This window comes from Desmodus rotundus, chromosome 7, assembly GCF_022682495.2.
Source record: "Desmodus rotundus isolate HL8 chromosome 7, HLdesRot8A.1, whole genome shotgun sequence".
In the NCBI taxonomy this organism is placed as follows: domain Eukaryota; kingdom Metazoa; phylum Chordata; class Mammalia; order Chiroptera; family Phyllostomidae; genus Desmodus; species Desmodus rotundus.
Window position 1 is genome coordinate 3,900,652 of NC_071393.1, and position 24,593 is coordinate 3,925,244.

Sequence of the window (24,593 nt, forward strand, 5' to 3'; positions counted from 1 at the left end):
CCTGTAGCATTGCCTGTATTAATGCCTGTAGCATTTATCCTCCATGTCTGTCTGGCTCACCCACAAAAACAGTCACCACAAAGACGGGCAGTGGGTTCTCTCTACTCCTAATAAGCATCGGTTGAATGAACGTATGGTCGGGAGCTGCGTCGTTTCCTGGCTCCGCCTCGCCCTCAGTGCGGTTTCTGTTCCCTCCGAGTTCACCTGCAGCGGGGTTCGCCTGTCTGCATGCACGGATCTGACAACCAGCCCACCTCCAGTGGACGTCCAGCCCGGCCTTTGTTTCTTTGCCCCCAGAGAGGCTGCCGAGAACCTCCCAGCACAGCCTGCTTGTGCCTGGCAGGCTCAATTCCGCACAGTGGGGGCAGTTGGGCCAAGAGCTTGTGTGCATTTTAAATACCGATGGCTAGTATCCAGCGTTTCCTCCTAAAGGTCGTCGCAATTGATGCTTCTGCTAACCACAGTGCAGGAGTGCCCCCGCCCCAGGCCTGCCAGCGTTGGGTGTTTTCCAGCTGTGTGACATTTGCCACAGGACAGGGAAAACAGTCTTGTGAAAACTTGCATTCCTGCCGTTAAGAAGTGAAATACAGCTTCTTTTCCGTCACGCTGCCTTTTGCTGAGGTTCTGAGTCTCTCCTTCTCAGGGATAAGCACACGGCGTCTCACACACTCTCCCGGGCCCCTCAGTCAACACACCCCTGGGCCAGGCAGAGGTGACGCTTACCTGGAACACCACAAACACTACAGATATTTAACTCTTCTCCACCTATTTCATCAGCCCCTGCTCCCCTCAGACGCAGACAAGAGCACTGCCTCTTTAAATGTTCAACATTGTTTAGTTCTTCTAGAGATGGCAATAGGATACTGGATCCAGTTTCCTTAACTGCAGACTATTAGCAGGGTGAGATACCTATGGTTTTAACAAAGGTCCTATAGGGAAAGCTTTTAAAAAGTTGTGAAGGTCTAGTCTGACTACAGCCTGGCCTACTTCACAGAATTCACCTCCAGGCTCAGAGTTGAAGATCTGGTGGTCTGAGTGGACCACACCCCGCCTGGCTCCTTTCACCCCCAGCAGAGCCAGCCTACCCTCCATGCCAGCAGGATGTGCCCTGAACAGAAAGAAAGAAGAGGGAGAGGGAGAGGGAGGAGAGCAAGAGAGACGGCGTATCTGTAAGAAAAGTCAGTATATTTATGGTTTGCTTTATAAAAGTTACTATAATACAATGGTACATAGTATTGAATTCACAAAAATATGAACAAATATTTACAGCCAGACACACCCACAACAGAAACACTTCTCTTCAAAACAAGTTCCATACGGATGACAGAGCCTATACGCACAAACATCCCTAAAACGTACAGGCTCTCTTCTTTGCGGGAGACGGGAGGCAAGGAGGGAGGGACAAGGAAGAAAAAAAAAAAAAGAGTAGAAACCCCCAACTCTTCCAAAGCAAAATTTTGTTCAATGAAAATGAAGGCATTGAAAGAAAAATGAGCCAACACATTTCTGGATATGGCAAACCATTTCAGGGGCAGACAGGGGTTCCTGGGGACGAGGGCCTGTTCCCCCCTGGCTGGGCAAGGTGAGGGCTGAGGCAGGACTGGTCCCTGGTGTCCCCACTTCCACTTATTCTGTAGGGGGGTGGGGACAGAACAGAGACAGCCCCTTGGGGACTGCACAGGTAACTTAAATCAGCCGCCTCTACAAACTACACAAGTCTTCATGTGAAAAATAAATTATTTCCTCAGTTGCACAATTAAGCAGAAAACCGCAAATGGGAGAGAAGGTTGCTGCTATGCGTAGGTCCCCCCTCTGTGTCTTAATGCCACCAATTTCATCAGCCTTGAAATGGCAGGCACAGTCTCAAACAGAGAGGGCGTGGGGTGAAGAAACTGGAAAAAAAAAAAAAACACAACAAAACCACCAATGACAAAAAAAAAAAAAAGAGAGAAAAAATAACAATTCTTTGTACAGAATTTACAGGATAACAAGCTTGACACAAGCTGAGATACCAGAGGCCCGGCCCGCGTCTCCGCAGGGTGGGGCGGCCCCGCCGGGGTTCTCCCATCTCGGCGAGAATGAGTCCTGGTCACAACGGTCACTTTCCATAAATTATTTACACGCCTGCTCTGCTTTTCTGGGGTGCGGGGACTCGTGTGGTGTTTTTGGAAGTACAAAGAAATGAGCAAAAAAAGTCTTCCCACGTGTTTCTACAAGAAACAATGTTCCCGAGAAGAAGTCCTTTACCGGAGCCTATGTACAGAAGTTGGTTCTGAACTTCAAAAACCCATCCCCCCCTCGGTCTGATTTTATACACGCGCGCGCAAACAACACACAAATCTATGGAAGTAAACCCTGATAGGATGACAAGAAGGGAGTAAAAAGGGTTTCCAAAAAAATCTGTCAGATTTAGATCCGAGTTTTAAAAGCTTCTCCAGGGTTTTTCTTTCTCTGGGAGAAATAGTCTTCTCACTCCGAAAATAAATACGTTTTTTGATGTCTTGGGGTGAGGGGGTTGCTGGCAGGGTGGGTGGGGGTGTGGGCTGGGGGCGAGCAGGTGAAGCTTATAAACAAAAAAATGCCACATGTATTTACGGTCAGACCCTCGTCATGGTGGGACTAGGAGCCGCGCCTGCCTGGGGAGGCCCTCCTCTGGCCTGTGAAGGGGAGGACAGGGGAGTGCAGATGTGACTCTTCCCGGTGCCCCTCCTGCCCACACTGGGACCTCCTGGAGGCTCCCTCGTTGCTGGCATTCGAATGAGAAAGTAAACATTGAACCCAAGATTTGGGGGGTGGCAGGGTGCGGGGTGGCAGAGAGTGCCCAGAGGAGAAAGTCCTGCCTGGGACCAGCTCGGCTCGGATGGTGAGGGGAAATGCACCCCCCCCTCCCAGGCTGCTGGGGGAAGAACAGACTGGGAGTGGGGATCTTCTCACTGAGTCCACTGGCAGAGGCAGGGGCCTTCCGTAGTGTTCTGAGGTCAAGGCCACCGGGCGGGACCCTCCTCCTCTCTGCAGCACCTGGCCCAGCACCCTGGCCCTGGGGAGTTCCAGACCGCTGGCCGACACACCGTCAAACCGGGGACTCTGCAGCCTCCGCCAGGGGTCCCTGCCCTCTGATTCTGCCTTCACATTTCAACAGTTAAAACGTCTTTTCTTACGACAAGGAAGAAAATAGAGGGAAGACAAAACAACGTAGCAGCATTCACGGAAAGAGGCTGACGAGAACGACGGGGGAAAGACAGAGAGAGATGGAGAACTGGGGAAAGTGGCACGAGAACAGCGAAGCTCGTGTTGGAGTCAAACAAAAGTCCTCATGGGAGCACTTTAAGAAACAACGAGACACAGGCTGACAGACAGAGAAGCCCTTTCCCTCTGAGGGGCCGGAGCCGGGGTCCTGGGGGTAGTGTTGGGGGCGCCAGGCCCTGCCACGGCCACTGGGTAGAGGACAGCACCTGAAATGGGGGTGGGAGGTGGGGCCAGGCCCCGGGGCCACAGGGGTCCACGCCGGGAGCCCCGCCGACAGCCGACAGCCTTCGGCTGGGCACCGCGCCTAGTTGAGGGTCCCCCGGCAGTTCTCGGAGCTGCACAGACAGGGGATCTTGACGTCCTCGATGGGGAACTTGTAGTCGTACGTGATCTCCTCGTTGACGTTGATGTGCTGTTTGGAGTAGATGACGATCTTCTTCTGCGACTCCACCGTGATCACCTTGGCGTAGCAGTTGGGCTGTGGGCCAGGAGGGGGTGCGCTGAGCAGAGGGCTCCCAGGACCCCCACCCAGTCCGCCGCCACCAAGGGCCCCAAACAGAGCTCTGGGCTTGGAGCTTGATCCCCCTGCCCGGTGCTACCTGTTCTAGGCCTCCACTCTCCCACACAGGTAACGAGGGCCCGTGGCCTCTGATGTTAAATAGGAATGATGACGATGGCAATATTAATCAAGTCTCTCCCAGGGCTTCGGTTTCCATTTACATTGCAGGTGACTCCCAAACTTGTACGCATAGCCTAGGCCTCCCTTTTGTGGTCTAGAGAAAGGGTCGGCAAACTCTGGCCCCCAGCTGCCTCTTTCTACAAATAAAGTTTTATTGGCGCGTAGCCGTAACTATTCCTTTATATATTGTCGGGGCTCCTTTTGTTACAGTGGCAGTTAAGCAGTTGCTAGGACATGGTCTGGGCCACAAAAGCCAAAAAAATCTACTAACTACAGGAAAAGTTTGCAGGTCCTGCTCCAGGCCCAGAAGTCCTACTGGGGTCTGGTATGTTCCTTTGGCAGCTCCAGGAGACAGGTTTGGCTCCGTCATCTCAGATCTAAGCTCTAGGGGGCGCTGCACCATGGACTCAGGCCCCAAACCTCCATGCCCCAATCCCCTTTCACCTGGGCAGGACCTGGCCCACAGCCATGCCAGGTGGGGTCCATCTCCCAGAGCCTGCTTGATTCTGGTTACCACTTCCTGCCCTCTGCCAGCAGCCGAAGTCAGGCCCCACCCCTGCATCCATCACCTGGGCTGCCACCACCTCTCCTGCTCTGAGAAAACCTGCTCCTGACCCAGCAGCCAAGGAAATCTTCCCGAAGGGGCAGCAGATACTGTCACCCCGTGGCTCACACTGCCAGCGGCCTGCCTCGGCTCGGAGAGGAACTCCTCAGCTCTGCCGACCCTGCCAACCTCATGCCCTCAACCTGCCCGCTTGCCCCCTACTGCATTCACACTGCTCCTCTCGCTGACCCTCACACAGGTGTTCTCCCTCCCCGCCCCAGAGCCTCTGAGCAGGACCCTTGCCTCAGTCACCACCTCCGATCCCTCAGATCTCACAGGAGCATTCCAGGGAAGTAAGTCTCTACCAGCCCAGACAGTGACCAAGTGACAACCGGGAGGGCTAGCGGGACTGAGAATTCGCCCTGACAGCACACTCAGAGGGCCGGTTGCAGGAACCCACTGGTCCTCCCAACACCCTACCAGGAGGAACTGACAGTTTCTGTTTCACAGATGAGGAAGTGGTGGCATGGAGACACTCAGTTAGTAGCTTACGGCCACTCAGTAAGTAGGGACGTCAAGAGCCGGGGGCGTTGGCTCGGAACCAGCCCGCCCCCTGTGCCAAGCTCCTATGCTTGTTTTCAGAGAGAGAATCACCCTTGTTATCAATGACCCCCCCAGACGTACCCCCGACCTGCACCGTCCACTCCGGTTGCCACTAGCCACAGGTGAGTCTTTCAGTTTGAAATAAAATGAAACTAAAAACTCGGTTTCTGAAGCGCACCGACCCCATTCAGTGCTCAACCGCGTGCATGGCAAGCACCGCGGCCGTGGACACAGAGCTTTCCCAGCACCTTCCCCAGAACCTTCCTGAGCACCTTCAGTCTCGTTATATCCATTGTACAGATGGGGAAGCTGAAGCTCAGCAGAGAAAGGCCCCCCGCACGCCACGCGCTCTCCCCTCTGCCACCCTCCCCCGGTGCTGGGGCAGGAGACCAGCCCCCGGCACTCACATTGCAGCTGTGGTTGATGAAGCGAGCAAAGTTGCCGCACTTGGTGGCATCGATGATGGTGTCATGGTCCACCCGGAACATGTAGCTGCTCCCGATGCCCTCGTCTTCATAGCGTTTCTCCCGCATGTCCGCAATCACCTGGCCGGGAAAAGGCCTCACTCAGTCCAGGCGGGGCGGGTCCCATTCCCATCCCAACGCCCTGCCACAGTGGCGGGGCAGCACCTACCTGGCGGATGTTCTGGCCCACGTACTCAATGACCATCTCGTCAGCAGCGATGGGCTCCATGGCGAACAGGCCCCAGTCGTGAATGTGGCTCTTGCAGAATTTGAGCTTTTTCTTGCGGAACTGAGCAGGGGGAAGGAGAGGAGGCGTGAGTGCCCTGGTCTCGGGTCTCGTGCCACCCCAGCTGCCCTGATCGGCCCGGACTCACCTTGAGCTGGTTGAACTTGAGAAGGTCGCTGTCACAGCTGCCAGTGAAGGAGGACAACAGGCGGCGCTGCTCTGAACGCCGCTCCGAGCCAGCCCGGGTGGAGGCGTGTGGCTGTGCTGGAATGCTCATGCCCTGCCAAGGGGGGCAGGTGACAGGTGAGGGGGCACAGGTGCCCGGGGGAGCCGGCCCCACTGACCACGGCACCCTAAGCTCTGGGTCCCTGTTGCCCCAACTTCCTTGCTGTGGCCTTTCCTGTGCCTGTCCTGACCCTAACTGTCACCTCCCCTTCCTGCCAGAAGTGGCACAGGCTCAAGCCCCTCCAGACTTCAATAAAAGATGTTTTACTGAAGACTTTTTCTACTTCTCTGCAGCCTCTCCCCGTTATCCACGTGGCTTGTTTCTTTCATTCAGGTCTGGCTCAAGTGTCACCTTCTCTGACCCCAACGTGCTGACCCATAACCTCCTGTCCTGTTTTCTCGCCTGGCGTCCTGTTTGCTCACTTTCTCCTTCTCCCCCATTAACATGTACGTTTCGGGAAGAAAAGCGTTTTGTTTCGTTCCCGGCTGTAGCTCCAGAGCAGTGCCTGGAACACAGCAAGTACTCAATAGATTCTTGTCTAACTTAAAAAAGGAACGGATGAACTTTCTGGAAATAGAACTCAGCTCTGCTCACATCCCCGATCAAACCTCTCTGGAGGCTCCCCACTGCCTCACCTCACCTCTCCCACCTGAGCAACCAGGTACGTAATGTAACCACCACCACCACGGGCCGGCCCCTCGGGCTCCACAACCCCTCCACCTGCCTGCGCCCTGAATGGGGAGACCCCACCCGCTGCCCCAGCCCCCAACGGCAGTACCTGGGTGTCGGTGGGGGGCTCATCTGTGCTGGCACGGGTGTTGTTGAGGTATCTGATCTTGTCCTTCTTATCGATGGTATAGAAGCCCTCGCTGCGGGCGCAGCCAGTCGCGTGCTCAGGGATGTCGTCGTCCCGCTTCTTCTTCTTCGCTGAAGAGAGGCTGGTGGGTGGGTGTGGGTCAAGGGCCACTTGGACATGGACGGCAAGCCCCGCCTGGTCCCTCATTAGACCCATCCCAGCAGCCAGCCTCTCCCCCCTCAGACCACTTCCACGCAGCTTCGCTGCCCGTGGCCACACTGCCCGGCCAGCCCACCAGCCAACTCCACTGATGCCCAGGACTCAAGTCAGGGGCACCTAGCTAGCTGTGCAGCCCTGGGTGAGCTGTATTGGCTACTTTCTGCCTCAGTTTCCCCATCTGCAAGTGATGCCTCTCTGGAGGACTCCCTATGCTCGGTAGGGTCCCTGGCACCAAGCGCTCACGGAATCAGCTCAGCACAACCGGGAGGCTGGCAGCTCCGACCTCAACACACTGCAGCTAGCCCCCGACCGTCAGATCCACCTGGGTCCAGATCTCAGCTCCACTTCCTTCGCGCTATGTGGCTTTGGGCAGGGTGCTTCACCATCCTGAGCTTTGGTTTCTGCATGCTGGTTATCGGGAATAGCAGCCCTACCTCACTGGGCTGCAGGAGCGATTCAAGCAGGTGACAGGAGACTGGGAAGAGCAGGCTCTCGGCCAGCTTCTGCACGTTACTTCGCACGAGCACATGACTGCACTTGGCCTGAGACTGGCTAACTCAGGGGCTGAGCTGGGCCTGTCAGAGGGCGTGGTTAAGGGTGCCAGCACCGAGCCTGTGGATCCCAACCCCTGCTGGCACACAGACGCCACTCCACAGGCGACGGTGACTCGTGTTATTGCCTTCGTGGGTGCCCATCGTGGCAGACGGGCCTCAAATTCCCGGTTCTAGGTGTGCCCCCCGCCCCTGTACGGCAGGATATAGGGATGGTAGACCCAGAGTGTGTCGTTGAGCCAGTCCATGCCATTGTCCTGCTGCAGCAGCCGCTCGTAGGTGACACACAGGAAACGGATGTCCTCCTCGTCGATGCCACCGTTCCAGATGTCATAGAGTATAGTCATCTCCTCAAACTCTGTGCGGGGCCGGAAGAGGGGCTGCGGCGGGGAGAGCTCGGGCGAGGCTGCCAGGTCCTCGTGGCGCTTCTTAGGTGGCCGGCGCCAAGGGCCTCGCACCTTGGCCAGGTCCAGGAACTCCTCCGTGACTTCATCACGCCCGCGGGGACCCGGAGGGATGGCCTCAGAGAGCCACTGGTTCTCTAGCTCCTTAAAGGGCAGCTTGGTGGGCTCAACAGGTGGTGGGGGTGGCAGTGGGGGAGGCTGGGGAGGCAGGGGTGGGGGTGGGGCCGGGATCCCCGTGTTCCGGAAGTCCAGGGTCACAGCCCGGGGGTCATGGGTGCTGGGGAAGACAGGGGTCTGTGGCTGGCCAGGCAAGAGCAGCAGGTCCCTGCCAAGGGCGGCCCCCACTGGCGGCCGGACCAAGGGCCCATCCAAGGAGAGCACAGCTGGCGGGGATCGCCGGGGCCGGCCCGGCTTCCTCTTGATGGGGGGTGGGCAAGGGGCCAGAGGGTTGGGCAGCAGGGGTGGCAACTGGGCCGGGGTCCGAGTCTGGGGCCTCAGGACAGGCACAGGCAATGCCAAGGGTAGGGGCAGAGGCAAGGGCAGAGGGAGTGGCAGGCCTGTCTCCAGGAGCACCTGGGAGGGCAGGGGGCCGGGCCGCTCATCCCGCCGGCCAGCCGAGATGGGGCAGACAGGCAGGAGCAGGGGCCCACCAGGCTCTGGGAAGGTGGGTGTGAAACTGAAGTCCCGGCCTGGTGTCCTCGGGAGGCCCCCGCTGCTCAGGCTGGGGGACTGGGATGGGTAGGAAAAGGGGCTGCCGGGCACCTGTGGGGAGCTCAGGGACAGGCTGCCACTGCCCCCTGACAGCGGGGGCTCCCCGCTTGGGGTGGCCGGCACAGTCTCTGTGCTCTGTGACTTGGCCAGGCTGCCACAGAGGCCTGGAGTATGCGGGGGCTGGTCCTCGGAAGGAGGCTCCAGAGGCGCTGGTGGGTGTGGGGGGTCTGGGGTCTTGGGCTCGGGTGGTGGGCTAGGTGGCCGGGGTGGTCGAGAGGGCGGCAATGGTGGCTGCAGGGTTAAGGGGAGCTCGGGCTTCACTTCCAGGTCCTCCCCTGCAGAGACAGGCGAAAACCAGGCCATCATTTGTTGAGTCAAACAACTCTCAGTGCCCTATTTCTGCTGCCCTACTATGTACTTGATGCCTGGCTGACTCATAGCCCTGAGTCCCCTGAGATTCTTCTGAGTGTAAAGACTGTCCCCCGCTTGCCAACAGCTAAACAACTCCAGGACCACTCCGCGACCAGCCCAGTGTCAGGGTACACAGTAGGTGCTTGATAAATGTTGAAGTGACTCAAAGGATGAGGCACGGTTGCTATAGGTTGACGCTCTCTTTAGAGCAGCGTCCTGTGAACAAGGAACTTCCTGTGAACGAAGAAAATGGGCTCCGGCAGCAGAGCTATTGAATAAAATTCCGGTTTCTGTCCTGCAGGACTCCTCAGAGCCTTTAAGGGTTTCCTCCTAGCGTTTCTCTCCACTCACATAAGGCATTTTCTAACTTATCTGCTGTTATCTGTCACCCTGCCCTAGAAAGTAAGCTTCGCGAGGGCAAATATTTTTGTCTGTCCAGTCCACCGCTGCAATGTGAGTCCCTGGAACAGTACTAGGGATGCGATGAAGCCTTAATAAAACACTCGTGACAGTATTAAAAGACCTGTGACTCTGTAGCCAAACAACACAGAATGATACGAACTATCCCAGGTCTCCTTCCTGAAGGACTGAGTAGAGGTACAAACTAACCACACGTGGCTATGTGAGTTTACATTAATTAAAATGAAGTGACTTGCAGATTTGAGTGGCTTCAGTATTGGACAGGGCAGAGAGTGAGCGTTCGTATCGCTGCAGGAAGCCCCACTGCATGGCGCTATCCGAGCCTTGGACATGCTCCGTGCAGCTCTGTCAGGTGGCGGAGGGTACAGTGTCCATGGCCACTCACCTGGCCCAGCACCCAAAGCTCCCCTACCTGCCTGTCACTAAAGCGACCACGCATACCTGCCCCTCTTTCTGGGGAGCATCTCGTGGAACTAAAGGTCCAGGGATGTATTGGTGGGGAAATGAGGGCCCTGGGCTGGCACGTTATCTGTCCCCCCATTCTTGCCTCCCACACGGCCTCATGGCGAGGGCATTGTCCACCAATCCATTTTATAGATGAGGAAACTGAGGCTTGGGAAGGTTAAATGATTTACCCAAAGGAGACTGGGCTCATCCTGCCTCCACCCCCACTGCCCTCCCAGCGGGGGCTGCAGGTGTTACCTCGGGTGGGCTCTGGGGAAGGTGGCTGGCGGGCCTCCATCTCTCTCGCGGGGGGCTCTGGAGACAGCGACCTGGCCCCTTCCTGGTTCAGCCCCAGATCCTTGGGGGGCTCTTTGCAGCCATCCAGCTCCTTCACACCCACAGGCAGGGGGGGCTCTTCCTGCACGGGGGGCCGCTCCTCAGGGGCTTCATCCTCAGCCTCAATGTCCACCTCCTCTTCCGTGCCCAAGGCCTCCATCACGGGTGGCCTCGTGGCCACCTCCTTCTCAAAGTCCTCCTCGGGCACAGCAGGAGCCATGCTCTCATCAGTGGCCGGCTCCTCCTCCTCCTCCTCTTCCTCCTCCTCCTCCCCTGCCACTAGCTCTTCTTCATCCTCCGAGGATGATGACGAGGACTCGGAACTTGACTCGAACTCGGAAGACTCCGAACTCTCACTGGAGGAGCCAGCTCCGCCCTTGCAGGTGGCGACGCTCGCTGTCTCGTCTGGGCAGGGGACATGGGTGGGGGACTCTCTCATAATCTGCTGTGCCCCAAGCAGATGCTTCCCCAGTGGGCTCAAACGGGAGACACGTGGCCTGCATATGGCCCTCAGAGACATGGGGTACGTGTGTGAGAACTACTCATCATTTTTTAAAATTGAGGTAAAGTCCACAACATAGGGAATGGACCATTTTAAAGTCTTCAATTCAGCACATTCACAACTGGCACAAGCGCCTCGTGCCTAGTTCCAGAACACTGTCACGAGCTCAAGAAGAAATCTATCCCCTTGGTTTTTACCCCCCAGCCCACCCCCAGCCCCTTGGCCCAAGCAACCACGCGTCTGCTTTCTGGCTCTGCGGACAGACCTGTTCGGGACGCTTTGTATCAGTGGGATCACAGGGACTGTCGAGCGTGTTTTAACGAGTTCACGCTTCAAAGGCGGGACATTTCGCCCAGCAAGCGTCGCTGACTGTTGCCCAGGCTCTGCCCTCTGCGGAGGGACCCTGGGCCGGGCCAGGGACCACAGCCTGCCCCACTCACCTCCATCTGAGTCCCCGTCCTCCTTGTCGCTAGCCTCCGACAGGGCCGAGACCTCGTCGTCATTCCTGGACTCTTCCTGGCCGTCACTGTCGTCATCCTCATCCTCATCCTGGGGGAGAAGGGTGGGTGAGTGAGCCACAGGGTGCCCCTCGCCCGGCCTGGCACCCCAGGCCTCCCCACCCTAAACGGCACCTTATCTGACGTGGAGGAGGTGGAGGAGGAGGAGACTCGACTTCTGGGGCCTTCCTCCTCTTCATCCTCTCCCTCCTCTTCCTCCTCTGTGCTCTCCTGCTCCTCCTTGTCGGAGGCCGAGGACGAGGGCGAGGTCGTGGAGGACCCGGAGGAGGAGGACGCTGACGACGATGAGGACACGGACAGCGACTCCTTCTCGTCCTCCTCCCCGCCACTGTCCAGCTCCAGGGGTCGGGCTGGCCGCCGCCGCACGCCTACGCCCTTGGGGTCTCGCTTGGCGAGCTCACAGGGGGCATCGGCCATGTCCCGGTCCCGCTCCCTCTCGGACTCTGTGGGGAGGCAGGGTGTCAGAGAGCTGGGCTGGGGGGCGCAGGAGGAGGAGACCCCAGAACCTTCTGGGGGGAGAGGGGGGGACAGACCTTCATCTTCTTCATCCACGGAGGTTGAGGGCCGAAGCCGCTTCTGGTCTCCGGACGAGGCTGTGTCCGGTGGCTCCTTCCTCTTGACCTTGAAGGAAGGCAGGCGGATGGCCCCACGCAGTCCGATGCCCAGGCCCAGGCCCTCATAGCCCAGGCCCTCACCCTTGCCCCACGACTCCAGCAGGCAGGAGGTGATGCGGTCCTTGGGCTTCGGCCGGTCCTCGTCCTTGTGCTCGCCTGACTTGACAGGGGTCAGCGAGGCCTGCAGTGTGAGAGGGATGGTCACCATGGTTACGGTGCTGCCAGGGACCCCACTGGGTGGCCCTCCCTGAGCAGCCCACCTTCCTGCAATAGTGACAGCCACAGGGTAACTGGTCACTTCCTTCCTGAGAACCAGCCGCCCTCCGCGCCCACCACTCAGGACCCTGAATCCCCGCTTGCTCACCTGCCAGGGTGAGCGATACAGCCACCTGGGCCAGACTGCTGGCTTCCCCACTTGGGAGGTCAGGGTTCCCAAGAAACACATTCTTAGTGCACATCAGTACCACCGACCCCCAAGCTTCACAAAGCAACACTCCCCCACCCGCTTTTGGGGGTCTGGGGAGAAGAGTGCGTGCCGGCAAGGTCCCTGCCCACCCACCTTGGCCATCCGCTCCTTCTTGTCCCACCACTCGTCAAAGGCCCGGAAGGCCACCACCTCCACCATCTTGCGGTTCAGATCGCGCTTCATGATGGCCTTGAGCTCTTTGAGCACCACTAGCAGGACGCCATCGACAGTGGCCTTGTGAGGGTCTTCCTGGCGTGGCATGTAGCCTGGTGGTGGCACGGATGGGTCAAACTTGGGCAGGGGTGGCCAGGGCTGCCCACGACCCGGGCCTGCGTTGCTCAGGGAAAAGGGGCCCCGGTAGGGGGGCAGGTTGACAAACTGCAGCCCAGCCGCAGCAGCCATGAAGGGTGGGTAGGGGCAAGCGCCCTGGCCCGTCATCAGACGGCTCAGCATCTGTGTTTGCATCTGGAAAGACATGGGCATGCCGCCCCACTGGCCGCCCAGCACGTGGCTCATGTCCACCTGCATCACAGGAAACAGCCCAGGCGGGAAGGGCGGCAGAGGAGGCAGGATGGGTGGCGGTGGGACACCAGGAGGCGCTGGCAGGGGTGGCGGGGGCACTGTCACAGCTGGATGGGCCGGGGGTGGTGGGGGCGGTGGGGGCGGCAGAGGTGGGGGCATGGGGAAGCCAGGCTGCGGTGGGGGCGGGGGTGGGGGCGGGGGCAGTGGTGGGAAGCCAGGGGGCGGGGGCAGCGGCAGGTTGGGGGCCAGCACAGAGGGGCCTCCCACAGCCGCCGCCCCTGGGGTCACCACCATGGGCTTGGGACAATCGGCGCTGGTGATGGGGGCTGAGGGCATCTCGTCATCCGAGATCTCCATGTCCTCACCGGAGGACTGCTGACCCTGGGGAGAAAAGGGATACAGTGGTGAATGTGAACCTGGGAGGCCCAGCCACCTCCCAAGGGCCCCCTTAGGAATGCCAAGTTAGTGGAGAAGCCTTCTGCAAGTCTGTTTTGCAAGACTGAATGCTCTAGTTCCGAGCCTAGTCTCCTCCCTTCCCAGCCTTGTGGCCTTATCAAGTCACTGACCCTCTCTAAGCCTCAGTTTCCACGTCTGCATAATGGGTATCAGAGCACCCGCCCCATGGGGTTATCGTGAGGATGCAGGCACTTTTCAAACATTCACCCAGCACTGCTTTATGTGCTGACTACCTAGTGGGGAACAAGACCCCCAAAATCCTTGCTCTCTTCGAGCTGAAGTAGAGGGAAGAGGTAACCAGGACAAAGGTGTGAAATATATACTCTGTCCCGCAGAAAAGCAAGCTGGGAAGGGAGATGGCGCAAGAGGAGGGAAACAGATTCTGTTTCAATTTGAGAGATTCTGTTTCAGTTTGGATTCAGAGAAGGTAATACTAATAATTAACACTTCTGTAGCATTTCCTATGTGCCAGACACCTTTCTAAGTGTTTTACATATAGTAACTCAGTTAAATCCTCAGAAGAACTTGACAAAGTAGCTCTGTTGTCTCCACTTTCACTAAGGAGAAAATCGGAACACACAGAGCTTAAATAACCTGCCCAGGCCACACATCCAGTAAGAGATGGCTCCGGGATTCGAACCCAGAAGTGGCTCCCAGCCTGTGTTCCCAGTCAGCCTGCTGTCCTCACTGAGGTGGAGAAAGCCAGTGGAGACGGTGGCATTTGAATGGGGGGGCGGTCAGTGGAACTAGAGGCACACAAACAGGAGGTGTGTCTTTACCTTCATTATTCCTCTTTCTGTCTAGCCTCGTGACTACCCCACTTAGTGCAGGCCAGCGTGGGGCTGTCTCATTCCTTTCTTTTTTTGTACATTGAATTTATTGGGGTGATATTGGTTCCAGGATACAATTCTATAATGTCATCTGTATATTACATTGTGTGTCCCCCACCCCGTCAAGTCTTCCATCACCACTTACTCCCCTTTACCCTCTCCTACCCCCCCTACGCCCCTTTGCCTCTGTCAATCAGCACATTGTCTGTATCTGTAAGTTTGGGGGTTTTGGGGGGTTTTTTGCTTAATCTCTTCACCTTTTTAACGCAGCTCCCCAATCCCCCTCCCCTCTGACAGCTGTCAGTCTGCTCGTTGTATCTGTGGGTCTATTTTGTTGGTTGGTTTATTTTGTTCATTAGATTCCACACGTGAGTGAAATCACACGGGACTTGTCTTTCTCTGACTGGCTTAGTTCACTTAGCGTAATGTTCTCCAGGTCCATCCATGCTGCCACAAAAGGTAAGACTTCTTTCTTTTTTACAGCTGAGTAGTATTCCATTGTGTAGAAGTACCACAGCCCTTTTACCCACTCATTTACCTATGGGCACCCGAGCCACTTCCAAATCTCGGCTATCGTGAATAACGCTGCAATGAACAGAGGGTCCCATTTCTTATCTGCACTGCAACCCCCCAGTGTGGGGCTCTCCTCCAGCCCCTCCTGGCCAGTGAGGGAGCACTCAGGAGAGTCAGAAGCCACTGGCCCAAGAGGCAGAGCCAGTCAGAAAGGGGGTCAGGGCTCAAGCTCAGGATGCTCTGCCCAGTGGGGGGCTGTCGTCGGAATCTGGGCACCTGCCACCCGGTGAGCAGGGGAGGAGCTAAGGGTGAGCCCGGCTCTAAAAATGGGCAAGGGCCCCTGCACACTGGGACACTGGGGAGGCATGGGGGTCCGCACAGTGGAGCTGAAGCCAGGAGGACAAGCAGGGGTAGACAGAAAAGGGTCTGGCCACCCCCACGCTCTTATGAGAGAACAAGAGGTGAGAAGGTGCCCTGGATGAACTTGGTGGAGGAGAACAGAGCCTTTGTAGCCTGGGAGACAGGAGTGCTTCGAAAGGCTGAGGGGAGGGGTCTGGGCAGGCTGTGAGGTGATAGGTCAGCCTACAGGTGGGAGGCCTCCAAGAAAAATGGGGGTCAGGGGAAGAATACCAAACATTTGGCAGGAGCAGGAAGCTCTGGATTTTGCTAGGTCCCCTCTCTTCTCCTTTTCTCTCCCCCGACCACAGGGTCCCCAGACACTTGCTGAGAGAGACACAGGCAGGCTCAGCCTGGTGGTACTCAGGAACGGCGGCCACCAGATCAGCCCTGGACAGCGCCCAGCAAGCCCCTCGGTGAACCCGGCGCCCCCGAGCAGCCAATCAGGAGGGGACAGGACAGTTGGCCCTAGATCTGGCCCAGCCCACCATCTGCCCCTTCCTCCCCACCCTTGAGTTGCGGGGAGGGGGGACGAGGAGGTTGGAACTAACTGGGCTCCCAGCAGCAACCCGCAAGGACCGTGCTGTGCCCGGAGCTAACCTCGGGGCACCTAGCTGAAGCCCAGACCTCGGGAGACATGTGCTCTCCCGGTCCCATTTCACTGACACTGACAATGAAACTGAGACTCAGAGAGGGAAAGTGCCTTCCCCAAGGTCACAGAGCCACAGAGTGGCGGAGCTGGGGCTCAAGGTCTGCGGGTTTAACCCTCGGTCTCTGTGAAGAAAGGGGACACCCTCCCATCCACCTGTAGGGACCCCTGCGAGACTGGCAGGGGTGGGAACTCGTGGTTCAGTCTGGAGGAGTCCGCACGCTACTCTCCCGGCTGCCAGCAGGGGGCGCCCGAAGGCCAGCCTGGAGGCTATCAGTACACCCAGGCGTCCATGGCCAAAGATCGGGAGGCATCCCTGACTTCAGCTCTATGGGCCTCGGTCTCCCCTTCCCTACAGTGACGCGGTGGGAGCGCGGTCCCTCCGGCTGCTCTGCACTTCCCAGCCTTGGACGAGGTGGTCAGCCCTTAACCCCAGACAGCAGAGAGGGAGGGCAAGGAGGGTGGCAGGGCCAGTAGCTCCCCACCCCTGCACACCTGTCAATCCCCCAGCTTGGAGCCCTGGGCACCTGAAACCACTTCCCTAGAACTGCCTGGAGGCCATCTGGAGCCCCAGCCCCCTGCAGTCCCCTCCTGGGCAGGCCAAGTTCTCCTCTGTTCCTCCCTGAGGCAGCCAAACCGGCCTAATCAAAGGGCCTGGGAAGGGGTGGACCCCCCTCCCCACCGCCCACAGGGGCACAGAGCTCCGTCTAAGGCCCTGGTTGCTCATGCCCATCGGGCCCACAGGTTCCAGTGCAGGTTTCAGGGAGGGCAGGGGCAGGTGCCCGGACCAGGAAGGGGGAGGAGAGGAGCCAAGGAAGATGACCTAATATCCCCTCTCCCGGGGAATGTGGCACAGGGCACGCCCCCCTCCCCCCAATCCCGAGGCTGAAGATTTGGGCAATGAGACCCAGGAGAGGATGTAAGGGTGAGGAGAGGGTGGAGGGGGGACAACTTGGCCTGCTTCTGGCCCTCTACAGGCTAGCCCTTAACTCCTTCACTATTAGAGCCAGAAAAAGTGGGAGAAGGGCAATTTCAGTGCCCACCCCTCCTGCCTGCCATGGCTTCCCATCTCTTCGGGGAGCACTAGGTTCAAGCAGACAGTGCTCTGGAGCTCCCCGCTTATCCCCAATCTTCCTGAGCCTCAGGTCCAGCCCCAATTATCCCCAAGCCACCCAAGAGGAAAGGGGGCCACAATCCATACTCTCTGGGCTCTCAACAAACTCTTACTGAAGATCATGTCAGAATTGATCCCTAGGAAAAGTCTTGACTCCCTACACCTAACAAGGACAGCAACAGAACTAGGTCATGTCTCCCTTCTCTCCATGGCTGCTAGGGAGCTCAGAGCCAAACCAGCTGCTCAATCACAGTCTGGTGCCTTTGCATCCTTTTTTTTATTCTGTGCATTGATCTGTTGTTTTGGCTGCCCTAGCCCTGTTGCTTCTATGTCTTAGCTAGTTTTCCAAGAAGAAAATGCTGTAAAGGGGTAAGGAGGGAGACATAAAACAGACAAAACCAATCCCAGACAGAGATGGACAGACATGGGGGTACCTCATCCATCTTCTCTGAGGTTGGGGTCCTATCTCCAGCCAGGTCCAAGGCCATCTCAGTTGTCTGGCCTAGAAGACCAGTAGGGTCCGGGGGGCCTGGCTCAGGTGGGGGCCGGGGCCCCAGTCCCAGGTCAAGCTCATCATCCTCATCGGAGTCCGGCAGTGGCGTGGGGCTAATATCCTCCAGGCCGGTGCTGGACGGGCGTGAGGAAGGTGGTGTGGGGCCTCGAAAGCCCGGCTGGGAGTTAGCGCCGAAGGGGGCCAGGGGGGAGAGCTGGGAGGAGGAGGAGGAGATGGGGCTGCCCTCCATCTGCAGCTCCGGGTCCGAGTCTTGCTCCGGAAGGAAGAGCAGCTTGCTCCGCTGCTCCTTCAGCAGCATCTCGATGCGGGAGTCCAGGCTGTCGTGGGGCTTCTCCAGCCCCGGCGACGACTCCAGGGTTGGAGTGCCTGGGCTGTCACAGGGCTCTGGGCTCCAGCCGAAGGTGGGCCGGCCACCCAGCTCCATGCTGTTGGCATCGGGGGGTGGTGGGCCAGGGGGCGTGCCCGGCTTCTCCTTGGGCAGGGGCTCAGTGGGCGGCAGGGGTGGGGGTGCAGGTGCTCTCCTGAACTCCCCACTGTCACGGGCTCCAAAGGCGGTCGTGGTGGGGGGCTCCTCGGGGGGTGGGGGGAAAGGGGGCACAGGGGTCTGATAGGGAGAGAAAGCCGACTTGAATGAGACTCCAGGAGCAGGGGTTGCTTGGGGCGGTGGTGGAGTGTGGGCAAACGTGGCCGAATCCTGTGGCTGGGCCTTGAATGGAGGGCCCCCACTGGCCCCACTGCTGCCGACTGCCCCGAACGCGAGGTCCACAGAGCCCCTGAAGGCGGCTGTGGCCCCTGCCACTGCAGTGACCACAGAAGAGTTGTGGACATAATGGTGCTCGTGGCGGCGGTTGTAGGCGTCCGTGAACTTGCTCTCGTGGCGCCGGGCCTTGAAGGTCGCCGTGGGGTCCTGGCTGAAGAGGTAGGAGGGTGTGGGCTGGCGGCTGGAATAGCTGGAATCCTGCGAGAAGGGGGTGCCCAGGCGCGGCGTGAGCGGCGTGCCCTGTCCGTAGGAGTTGGGCGTGTCCAGGCGGCAACTGGAGTAAGCAGTGTCCTGGGAGAAGGGTGTCCCGCCACTATTTGGGGTGACGGAGGATGAGCCAGAGCCACAGCCCGTAGACAGGCCACCATCCTTGAGGCGCTTCAGGGCATCTGACAACTACAGAGAGAGAGAGAGAGAAAGAAAGAGACAGAGAGAGATGTGAGATCCTGTGGGGGGAGGGGGACAGGCAATGGGATGGGGCTCTCTTCCCCACTCACTCTGGCTGCCGGGAGCTCAAGCCACACTGGTCGCTTGTAGAACTACAACATGGTAAGAGTTAGGGGCTGCGGGAGACTGCACAGAAGTGGCTGGGTGGTCCTGACCTTTCTCTACTCTTGGGGTGGTCAATTACCCTCAGGGAACCTTGAGGGTTCTTCCCAATCCCTGGAGCGGAGGAAAGAGAAGATCCTGACTCTGTGGTTTGAACTGGGATTTTCTTCCTGTCTCAGGCTGGCTGAAATCAAAGACCTCCCAGGCAGGGGTAGCAGGAAGAACTATGGCCTTGGGAGTGTGTGTGTGGAGGGGGGGGTGCTACTCTGTGTTTTAGGGTTTAAATGACCCGACATGGTAAGTGTGCCTTATGAACCGCCCAGGTGACCAGCAAGTGAACAAAGTCTCTTCATTCTGGAAAAATTACTCCTGCAGGTGGCTGGGCTGATGCTGGGGAAGGACTGGGATGAGAATCCCGCAGGTGACGGTGGTCCAGTGAGCGTGCTGGGAGGCAGCCACTGGGGAAGGAGTCAGTCTTGCTCTGGAAAGAGGACTCTGCTTTCTGGGAGCGGGGTAGGGGCACACAAGACTCCAGATGTGGCAACCACATGTTCAAAGCTGGGGTGGGGGACACATCAAGGAGCTGGTGGTGGGTGGTCAGAAGTGCAGGGCAGGGGGGCGGGGAGGGGAACACCATCGTAAACCCAAACCCACCTGCAAGGTCTCATTCACAGTCGGAGAGACAGCATCCAGCTCACCCACTGGGAGGGTCTGGGGTGTGTATCGGCCTGTGACCAAGAGTTCGTAAAACCGCATTCGGGTTTCCCCTGAGGAAGGACAAGGGAAGGAGGCTTCAGCCAGGTCCCCGGAGGGCGCAGCCCCCACAGGTTGGCTTCCTGTGGGTCCTCAGGGCCTGAGACCCCACACCTGGGAAAGCTGTGTGACCATAACCAAATTCCCACCTCTCTTTGTACTTCACTCAGGTGTCCCAGCTGCTCCACAAAGCTGCTGAACTCTATGAGGTTTCTTATCCTAAGACTCAGAATTTAATGCCTCTGAGGCTGGGATTCCCCCAAATACAGAATAGCATCCCCAGCACAAAGCCCTTCCTGTCACCTGGGCACCCAAAGAGAAGAGGCAGTTCTTCCCAGCCCCAGTAGTAAGCGGAGAGGAGAGGTAACAGTTTGTTGCTAACTGTCGGGGGGCCAGGTGACCAGCAGTTTATAAAACACACTAATGCCAAGTGCCTGTGGACCCCCCAGGCCTCCTCCTCCAACCAGACTCCCCAGCTCTGTGTGGGGCTGGTCCCATTGAGCACTGTCTGGGAACCTTCTCCCCCTCCCAGCAGAGAGAGGCCTCCGTAGACCTGGGGCCCCAGATCACTGATATTTATAGAGCCCTGTGAGGCAGCTGCTTACATATGCAAAGGAGCCACATTCCTTGAGCTACACTTTACTGGTCTCTTTCTTGAAATACAAACTTAGTTAGCAGTCTCTGAGGGCACCCCCCACCCCCACCGCCCTGCCTTTTTTATTTTTGTAGAAATGAAATTTTGGTGAGAGCTGGCTGCTCCTTAGAATGGGGAGGGGGCTCTGCATTCAGTTCTCAGGACTCAGCCACCCACAGGGCATGCAGATTTGCCAGGGTCTGTACACCCCCCCCAAGAGATTGAGAAACTAGAGCTGGGGGACAGGGAGGGTGTGGCTTAGATAGGAACCTGGACTTGTGCCCTTAGGAGACTCAGAACTAGGTACAGCTCTGCAGAGTTTAAGGGACAACCAGGCCGCCCAGGGCCAGCCTCCCTCCACATCCCCCAGCAAGGAAGGCCTCTGGGACCCAGTCAACATGCATCCACTGTGAAAACCAAAACGAAAGGTCTAAATGTTCCTGTCTTGGGCTTTGTGTGTCCTGGTAGCTCACAAAACCCCGGGAAGCCACCCTCCTAGGCCCACCCCCAGACCTCAAGGGGCTCTGGACCCAGTCACGGTGACGGCACAGTCACAGGGCTGGCTCGTCCTCAGAGTACCTGGCACCCATCTGGGCACCTTCCATCTTGGTGGTGGAGTCCTGGCCCGCCCCTCCAGCCAGCATCTGGAAGGGCCTCTACGGACCCAGAGGGTGGGAGGTGTGGCCTCCCGGCCAGCCTCTCCCAGCGGCCAGCGGGGAGCGAGCATAGTGCAGGGGAGGTGCCGCTGTCTCTTTAAGAGAGAGGAGGGAAGACTCGGTGTCAACCCCAGAGCACCCAGAACAGCCCGCCCTGCACTATCTGGAACATTATCAATGAAACCGCACTCTGGGCCCAGATTGGTTCCCACTTCCAGGGGGAAGGGGTTGCATGGAGGGGAGGGGCACCCTGGATCTCTGGAGGGCGCTCTTTTTAATTGAGGGACTCGTTCTTCATGCATTTAAAGGCATCCTACTGGTTCTCCCTCAGCACCGCCCCCCCAACAAATAAACAAAGCCAGACTCCTCCCCTCACACAGAGGAAACACTGGGGACTGTCTAAACCCTGGCCACCACCGGGGCTCTGGAGGGGCCCTCTGGGGGTGTCAGCGGTGGGGAAGCCTCCGGGTGGTCCCTGGGGGTACAGTGGCCAAGAACCGCACATTTGGTAAATTATAGCCTGTCTCCTAGCAACAGACAACACATTTAGCTCCATGTGACTCTACCCCCAGGAGGGGGCGAAAAAAAAATAGATTGTAGTGGGGCACCCAAGGAAGAGTGAAGGGGTCCCCAACACTGCCGGAAGGGCTCAGGGAGAAGGGGCCACACTGAAAGCTCTTGAGCTCCCCCGCGGGGCGTCCTGAGCCGGCCTCCACTCACCTTTGGTGTCCAGCTCCACGTGGATGATATTGCCCATGACTGAAGTGCTATGCAAGTGCTGAACCGCCTCCTTGGCTCCCCTGACCGTGGCAAAGACCACCTTGGCAATGCCCAAGTGCTTCTTGGTCTTGGGGTTGTACAAAATCTCCACCTCCTCCACTTCCCCATACTTCTTGCACATGTCCCTCAGGAAGTTTTCGCGGATGTTATCATTTAGCTTGGCAAATGTCACCTGCTTCGGAGGCACTGGGCCCACGTAGAACTCATCGATCTGGCAGGAGATGAGGGGGAAGGGAGTTTGGAGAATATTGAAATTGAAGGGAAAACACAACATTGCCCATTCGCCTGCCCGTAGAAAACAATGAAGGGTAAAAAAAATTTTTTTTTAATTTGGAAAAAAAAATGTATGCGGGCGGGCCCGGGAAGCGGAAGATTAAATCGTTTGGAACGTGGAAGTCCTCCGGGTTCGAAAGGAAAGGGGAAAAAGAAACAGTTTCTTTTTCCCTACACCCCCATTCTGGCCTCCTCTCCCTGCTGCCGGGTCTGGGGCGACCCCTTGGGCTAGGAAGTTGTCCCCTTACAGCCACAAGCCTGGGAAGGGGGGCGGGTCCCGTGGGCCAAACCCCCGGCCTTGCAGGAGCCAGGTGGGGCCCCAGAGCCCCCAGCTGGGCGGGCAGGACACAGTATCAGCACCTTGATTACAGTTGCACCGCAGTGTTATTCTGTTTACAGTAGCTCAGCGGGGACGCCCCTCTCGCAGCAAGCTCCCCCTCCCCGCCAAAACTTCCCCGTCCGGGACGGCGGGAACTCAGAATCTGGCTGGGCTCGGTCTGGACTGGCGTTATTTTCGAACTCCGGGAGGGGGAGGAGGGGCCACGGGGGCAGGGGGGAGGGGTCCTACCTTGAATTTGGGCACCGACAGCTCCAGCTCCTTGTTTTTGGTCCAGATCCCGACCACCCGTGGATCTTCGACGATTTCCACCGGGCGGTTGCTGGACATCTGTGGGGAGAAACGGGGGGAGGGGGCGAGATGCGAGGGTTGGTCCCACTACTCCCCAGGGGCTGGGGCAGGACCCCCTTCCCGGGGCACTTGTCAAACTCTAGGGTTGGGCTGACCCGTCTGACAGTTGGCCGGGTGGTCGGGACGGGGGTCGGCGGGCTGTTCAGACCCCTCTCCCGGGGCACGGCCGGGGGTGGGTGGGGGCGGCGGGGAGGCGCGCCGGCTACTCACCGCCAAGCTGAAATGCTGCCCATCGTAGCGGTACAGTTTATGGTGTCCCTTTTTCAGAGCCGGGTCAATCATCAACTTGTAACTTCTCCAATGGTGGTTCCTCCTCTCGCCCGAAGGGCCGGGCTGCGGCGGGGGCTGCTGGTGGTGGTGAGGGGGGTGACTGTTCTCCATGCCGTTAACCCAACCTGAAAACGAGCAAGTTGTTGTCGTCTCCGCCGCGGCGGCGGCCGCTTCTACACACACGCGAAAGAATCAAATCGTCCAGCCCCCACCCCCTCCCACCTTACCAGCGCGCCCCAAAAGGCGCTGTCTCGCTGGCTCCCCCCAAAATAAGAATGGAGCGAGAGAATAACCCTTCCGGGAGAATTAGAAGCCCGCCCGCTCGGCCACCGTCTCGGGGCGGCAGCAAGGGGCTCCCCGGGGCCCCCGGTGCGGGCTGGCGGGGCCCGGGGCGCCGGGAGGACGCGGGCTCCGGCCCATGGTGCCCGCCCGGCCTCCCGGCCGCCCGGCGTGGCGCGCACTCGCTCGCTCGGCCCGGCTCGGGCGCGGGGCTCGCGGCAGGCCCGGCGCCGCCCGCCCGCCCGCCCGCCCGGCCGGGGCCCCGGGGCCGGGGCTGGGGGGCTCAGGCCGCCCGGCTGCCGGCCGCGGCCTCTCCCTCCCCGAGCCGCGCTTACATCCCCGCCGGGCGCCGGCCTCCCTGCGCCGCCAGCCAGTACATGGTGTCCCCCGCGGGAGCCGAGGCCGGGGCTGCCGGACGGGGGGCCGGGACGGGGGGGCACCGCCGCGGCTGCCGGGCCCAGAGCTGCTGCGGCCGCCGCTGCTGCTGCTGCTGCCCGGGAGGCGGCTGGCGGCGGAGGCTCGGCTCCCAGTAGCCGCACATCCCACAATACACCGCTAAGGAGCCCGACCCGAGCGCTCACCCTCCTCCTCTTCCTCCTCCTCCTCTTCCTCCTCCCCTCGCCTTCCTCGCCGCTTCCCCAGGCACTCTCCCGGCGGCGGCAGCTGCGCCGCCAAAGCCCCGGGCCCCAGCGGCCCCCCACCCCTCACTTGCGCGCTCCCACACTGCCTCCCCCCTCCCCAGGGGAAGGCCTTTTAATTTATTTATTCTGCTGGGACCTAGGTGGGGGTCTTGGCGGGCGGGGGCGGGGGTCTCCCCGGGCTCTGCCTCCCGCGGCTGAGGCTACCCTCCGAGCCGCGGCGTGAGCCTCGGGCCTGCACAACTGTTTCCAAACTGCCGCGGCCGGCGGTGGGCGCGCGGGGGCCCGAGGGACAGCGCCGGGGGTTTGGGGCTTGATTGTGTGTCTGGGCGCTCGAGCCGCGGGGAGCAGGCAAGACAGCTCAAAGGCGGGTTGCAATCGAGGTATCTCCGCTCCGGCTTCCCCTTCGGCCCCGCGACCCCCGCCCCCGCCCCCGGGGCAGAGCTAGGGAGGGGAAACCAGGATTTTAACCACATTAGCATTCACATTCCTGGGAGGATGCGGCCCTCGCCTGGCCCTAGCTGATAGAAGCTTTTTGCACTGTTTTTATTTTGGGAGAGCAGCGCCCTGTAATTGTCCAGAACACATGGTTGTCTCCCCCCCCCCCGCCGCCCGCTTCTTCCTCCAGCCACCAGCAGAGGAGCGAGAGAGAGAGAGAGGAGAGAGAGTCCCCCTTCTTTGCATTTATCTTTCCCTTCCCCTTTCTTTATTAAAGGTCCGGGAGTGGCGGCGGCCAATCAGCGCGCGGCTTCCATCTTGTGAGTGCAACTCCGCGGATCCCGGGCCGGGCGAGGACGCGCGTGCGGCCCGCTCTCGCCTCCCGCGTCGCGCGGCCGCGGCGGGCCGCCGTCTCGCCGGGGCTTTCGCGGGGCTGTGTCTCATATTGGGGCTCTTTTCGGGGCTTGTCGCTCGGCCGTGGGGAGGTAATTGGCTGGAGCC

The 24,593-nt window shown here is 59.1% G+C and overlaps 1 protein-coding gene across 2 annotated transcripts; it reads right to left on the reverse strand.

Annotated features, from left to right (window-relative positions):
* Positions 1 to 1,168: 1,168 nt before the first annotated feature.
* Positions 1,169 to 23,560, reverse strand: SETD1B (SET domain containing 1B, histone lysine methyltransferase). 2 transcript variants are annotated; one of them, XM_053928921.2, is made up of 17 exons: positions 23,352 to 23,560; positions 22,678 to 22,862; positions 22,348 to 22,446; positions 21,447 to 21,717; positions 19,338 to 19,450; positions 17,295 to 18,530; positions 12,474 to 13,283; positions 11,834 to 12,095; positions 11,415 to 11,743; positions 11,223 to 11,331; positions 10,203 to 10,685; positions 7,763 to 9,004; positions 6,767 to 6,933; positions 5,911 to 6,042; positions 5,706 to 5,825; positions 5,480 to 5,617; positions 1,169 to 3,724 (listed from the first exon to the last, which is right to left on the reverse strand). In XM_053928921.2, the coding sequence occupies exons 2-17, from the start codon at positions 22,846 to 22,848 to the stop codon at positions 3,551 to 3,553; spliced, it is 5,856 nt and encodes a 1,951-aa protein (XP_053784896.1). In that variant the 5' UTR covers positions 22,849 to 22,862; positions 23,352 to 23,560; the 3' UTR covers positions 1,169 to 3,550. The 2 variants fall into 2 exon arrangements, with proteins under 2 accessions (XP_053784896.1, XP_053784897.1); XM_053928922.2 differs by lacking the exon at positions 23,352 to 23,560 and adding an exon at positions 22,965 to 23,279.
* Between the last annotated feature and the right edge of the window lie 1,033 nt (positions 23,561 to 24,593).

Bases quoted from the DNA above. Each gene is read 5' to 3' on its own strand.
- SETD1B (XM_053928921.2), bottom strand. From the start codon at position 22,848: ATGGAGAACAGTCACCCCCCTCACCACCACCAGCAGCCCCCGCCGCAG. The intron at 18,531-19,337 runs GTGGGTTTGGGT...CTCTCTCTGTAG, and splicing joins CTGTGAATGAGACCTTGCAG to TTGTCAGATGCCCTGAAGCG. The intron at 11,744-11,833 runs GTCTGTCCCCCC...GCCTCCCCACAG, and splicing joins CGTGGATGAAGAAGATGAAG to AGTCCGAGAGGGAGCGGGAC.